This window comes from Emiliania huxleyi (assembly GCF_000372725.1).
Source record: "Emiliania huxleyi CCMP1516 unplaced genomic scaffold EMIHUscaffold_850, whole genome shotgun sequence".
NCBI classification, from domain to species: Eukaryota; Haptophyta; order Isochrysidales; family Noelaerhabdaceae; genus Emiliania; species Emiliania huxleyi.
Genome location: NW_005195661.1, coordinates 13,958 through 18,723, shown reverse-complemented (window position 1 = coordinate 18,723; position 4,766 = coordinate 13,958). Strand labels below are relative to the sequence as shown.

General features: G+C 63.7%; 1 protein-coding gene across 1 annotated transcript; it reads left to right on the top strand.

Annotated features, from left to right (window-relative positions):
• Window positions 1-91: 91 nt before the first annotated feature.
• Window positions 92-700, top strand: EMIHUDRAFT_121340 (hypothetical protein; the record flags this gene model as incomplete). Its single annotated transcript, XM_005758626.1, has 1 exon — window positions 92-700. A coding segment is annotated over one exon (609 nt), but the record flags the coding sequence as incomplete, so codon positions are not given.
• Window positions 701-4,766: the final 4,066 nt, after the last annotated feature.

Sequence of the window (4,766 nt, the reverse complement as noted above, 5' to 3'; positions counted from 1 at the left end):
CGACAGCGCCCCGGCAGCCGCGCCCGTGGCGGTCGCGCCGCCGAAAGCCGCCGCCCCGCCCGAGTCCGCAGAGGCGCCGTCCACTCTGCAGCTCTTCGGCGCACTCGCGCCCGCCACCAAGCCCGCGCAGCCGCCGGCCGAGTCTGGTGGCGGCGACGCCGTGGCAGAGGCTGCTGCAGTCGCGGCTCGGGTTGCTCCAATCGCAGCCGGCGCCGCGGTCGTCGCCGCCGCCGGTTTTGCAGGCTTCAAAGCCGTGTCGGGAGGAGAGGAGCAGGGTGTGGACGAGGCGGCGCAGCTGTACGAGGAGCTTCTCGGAGGAGGGGGGGAGGGCTCAGACGGCGGGTTGACGGCACCGGCACCACCACCGGCGAGGTCGGAGCAAGGCGCAGAGCCGTTTGCCGCTGTCACCGCCGCCGCACCAACAGAAGCGGCAGCTGTTGCGGCCGCGAGGGAGGAGGACGAGGGCGAGGACGCGGCGGTTGGCGAGGCGGCGGCGGCGGCCGACGCTGTCGAGGAGGTGGCTGAGGCACAGGCGGAGCCAGCCGCGGAGGAGGAGGAGGCGGCCGCTGCGCCTTCAGACGCGGAGCTCAAGGCGATGGCCCTCGAGGCGGAGGCAGCCAAGCTCGAGGCGGAGGCGGCCAAGCTCGAGGCCGCAGCTGAGGCGATGGGCGACATCTCCAACCTCAAGGCCCCCAAATGACGCCGATGAAGTGAGCCGTGCTTTCGGGCGCGGGCGCCGAGGGCCACATGCGCCCGCGCCCGTCAACCATGAATGAGCCGCACCAAAATTGTGCCGGGCTTCGGCCTGTAGCCGACTCGCTCCAGATATCCAGAGCGTCGGCAACGTCGCTGGGGTAGGCAGGGAGGGTTCGATGCCGGCGGCGCAAAATTGTCGCCCGTCACCTGCCCAGCCCCCAACTCGGCGAGGCATGCAATTTCATGTGAAAGTCGCCATGTGAGCAGTGAGGCGGACCGCGCGTAATAGCCATGTAGTCAGAGAGCCGCAGTACGAACCGAGTACGCCGTAGTGCGAGTATCTCCGCCCGTCTCGCCGTCTCCCCTGTGCCTGTCTCTATATCTGAGCTGTGTGGCGTACAATCTCCTATAAAACCCCAACTCCGCAAGAGGGAGACGTGTGCTCTCGTGTCTCGAGTGCTCGATCGAGCTCGACACACCAGTCACCACACACACCCGCGCGAGACACACGAGATATTATCGAAGGACGAAGGGCGCTTGGGTCTAAGTTTAGTGCGTGTGAATGAGCTTTAGTGATAGTTTAGTCCGTAATTTAGTGCGCTATTACCTATTTAGTGTGTGTTCGAGCAGTGCGTATATAGAGCCGTAGCGCGACTTTAGCGCAAACTTAGTATACATAAAGCCGGTATTTAGCACATATTTAGGGTGTTTTATCTCCAATTAGCGCCACATTTAGTTCACTTTAGGTGCGCAGCCGAGAGCAGGGCAGATCCGGGGACGGGGGAGTCGGAGCAGACGGCATCGGCCGCCGAGGGAGCGTTGGGAAGAGGCACGAGGAGGGCGGCGACCTCTACTATGGAGGACCCGTCGCCAGACGACGCAGGGTAGACGACGGGGAGGCGGAGCAGACGCGCAGGGCGAGACGAGAGGGAGGGAGCAGGACTTTGCGGAGATCAGCAGGAGGATGTACGAAGAGATTAGCATTAGGAGCAGCAGGGACCCGAGGCGCGAGGGACCATGAGATGTGCATGTGGAAGACGGCTAGTGCTAGTCCCCCATCGGGAGGACGACCCCGGCTAGTCGCCGACCACACCCACAAAGAACCCTGCACAAAGATCGCAAGGGCGGGGACCTGTTCCTTTTTACCCATCTCACAGTAGAGGTGTCCGTTTTTATTTATTTACTTTAGGTGCGGGCAGCTGCAGTACATTTAGTGTGGGTCCCGCATCTTTAGCATGGCTTCCCAGCTACACCACAGCTAGCCAGGGCCGCGTGCTTTGCTCCTTGGCTGCCAAGAATGCACCACAGGAAGGAGATGCCTGGCCCCTGCCTGCCCTCATGACCCAAAGGCAGGCTCAGTGATGCAGCCCTCCAGAGCAAGATCTTCCGACTGTGAGCACAGGCACAGCACAGTTGTCTTGAATGCGCCACTGCAAGCACCACCTCCGACCGCACAACCCATCCATGCTGTGCCCGTGACCACCAGCTGTAATAGAGTAGAGGTGAGGCTCGGCCGTCTCTGCCATCGCAGTAAATAAAAGTCGTTATGTTCACGCCCCGCTTTCGGCAAAGTAACGTTTTCATTTGCCGCTCGGCGGGCCCGGAGAAGCGGCCAGGAAAGCACCGGAGGTGTTTATGTATGTAAAGAGTGGAAGCAGTCGAGAGGACAGGGGAGGGATTAAATCAGCTGAAAAACCATCGTTCGCTGCGGCCGGTTGGGGATGGGGCGGGGAACTTTTGCGAGTGCGGGCAGGGGAGGAGGGTAGGGAGGCCCGCGTGCCAGCGAGGGGCTGCGGCTTCGCTGGGGACGGCAACGCAGGAAAGAGAGCGGCGGCAGCCCCAACAACATTGGCGGCGATGGCAGGCGCGGCACAGGGAGGGGCGGCGAAGATGGGGCCGACGAAGGGGTGCCCCGCGAGGGTTGCTGCGCCAGTGAATGTGGGCGTCGGTGAAAGCACCGGCAGGGGCATCATGCCATAGAGCAGATGTGCGGGCGGATAGTAATGCCGGAGAGCGGCAGGCACCGCGACTGGCACACACGGCACGGGCTGCGCGATCGGCACCGCTGATGCCGCAGGGATCGTCTTGTCGCACTCCCCCATCGACTGCCGCGCCTGCTCCTCGAGCGCTCGAATCCATTTACGCAGCTGAACCTATTGGAGGGCTCGTACACATTAGCCACTTGGGAAGCGCGGAGGGGGCAAGTGGGCAAGTGCGGGGCGGGGGCGGTGTCGGGCACCGGCTCCACTTCTGGGAACTCGCGGCAGACTGGCTTGATGCGATGGCCCTGAGGCCTAGCCAGGGCTAGCTTCACTAGCTTGAGCTTGAATTGCAGGTTGTGCGACATGCGGCGGCGGCGCTGCTTGCGCTGCGGCTGCGGCTCCACCTGCGGCCGCTGCGCCTCGCCGGCCTGATCGGCGTCCGCGACGACCGTGCCCGGAGCCTGCATGCCACGCGCAGTCATTGCTGCCGGGCCCGTAACTGACCGCTGCGCGCTCGCGTTCAGTTTCTCGCCTGTGGGAAGCAGCGGGTAAAATGGCCTGGTTGGAAGCTGCTATTAGGAAAAGTTCGACGTGTGACCCCCCTCTTATGAAAACCTCGGGGAAATGGCACATCTCGGCAATCTCGCCGTGGGCAGGGAATGAATTAATGGGTGCCCCCAGCGATCCCAAACTTAGACCATCTCGCACTGCGCAGTTTCGCCATCTCAATCAACGGGACGCACGATGCTCGATGGAGTTGTGGAGACCAGAGGGTCCCCCCAGCCAGCACTTTGAGTTTCCGGAAGTTTCCAGGGAAACCAGAGGGTGTTTGGTGCTCCATTCTGCTCCCCATTCTGGCAACTCTCTCTCGAGTTTCCCTGAGAGCTGGTTTGGAGCAAAATCTGAGGCGAAACCGAGGAAACCGGCAAACTACGCGGGTATTTTCCAGCTATGTATTTCCAGGTGTCGATGCTGTCCGCACGAGCGTGACTCGCCACTCCACACGACCTCCACGACCTCCACGACCGCCGAAAAGTTCTCCCACTCGCTCTGCCCCAAACCTAAATCTTTCTACAGTTACATACATATCCGCAAAATACACCGGTATTTACTATTTTGCCGATTTGGCTGATTTGGCTTTTGGGACCCAAACCAAGCACCTGAGTTGCTGAGACACTCGGCAGACGGCACACAGAGCGCGAGAAATTGATTGCGCGGGCAGAAGTGTGTTTGATAACTGTGTTTGTTCGCGGCCTTACGAGATCGCGCCGCGAGCGCGCGCAGGTGAGGTTCGGGTGGCGACACGAAATTTCTTTTTACTGTAAGGCGGGAGCGCGGAATCTTCTCATATCTCAAAAATCCCTCTCGCGCGTTCCCAGACTGTGTCAAGATGGAGGTATGCCGCTAGTCTAGCCAATCAGCTAAGCGGCCTGGCCGTTGGAATGGCCGGGTGCAGAGATCCCAGCGCGGCAGCGGGCCTGCCAGCTGACCCTATGCTCGCTAGCGAAGTTTGCGGCGAGGCGGCGGCAGCCGGGGCGGTGGCAGCAGTTGGTGCGGCTGCGGAAGGCGCAAACGCTGCGGCGTGATGGCTCGCGACGACAACGCCGTCAGGTTCAGCGGCGCCAGGGCCGCGCGCTGGTAGCCCGCCCCGCGGGCCCCGCCGCAATCGAGCTCGAGGTCGCTGATGAGGTCGACGAGCTTGGCGGCGTCGGCCGCCGCGCAGCCGCTCACGACGTGCGCCCCCTCGAGGCGCCCGCGGCCGGGCCGGCTCGCGGGCCGCCGCGAGGCGAGGCGAGGCGCGGGGCAGGCTGGAGCCGCAGCCGCAGCCGCAGCCCGCTCGGCCTCGATGGCCCCAGCGGCGGCGGCGGCGGCGCGCACCTCTGCGGGTGGCGCGCCTCGACCTGTTGGCGCGCCTCGATCTGGCGGGGGGCAGTCACCGCCATTCCTGGCCCGCTCCGCTCCCGCTCCCCACAGCCCCGCGCCCGCCCGCAGCCCCACGGCCCCTCCCGCTGTCGGGGCGGGGGGAGGCGCCCGGCGCGTCAAGTTCGGCAAGAGGCTGTCCCTTCTTTCCGGGCCCTTCTTCCCCTC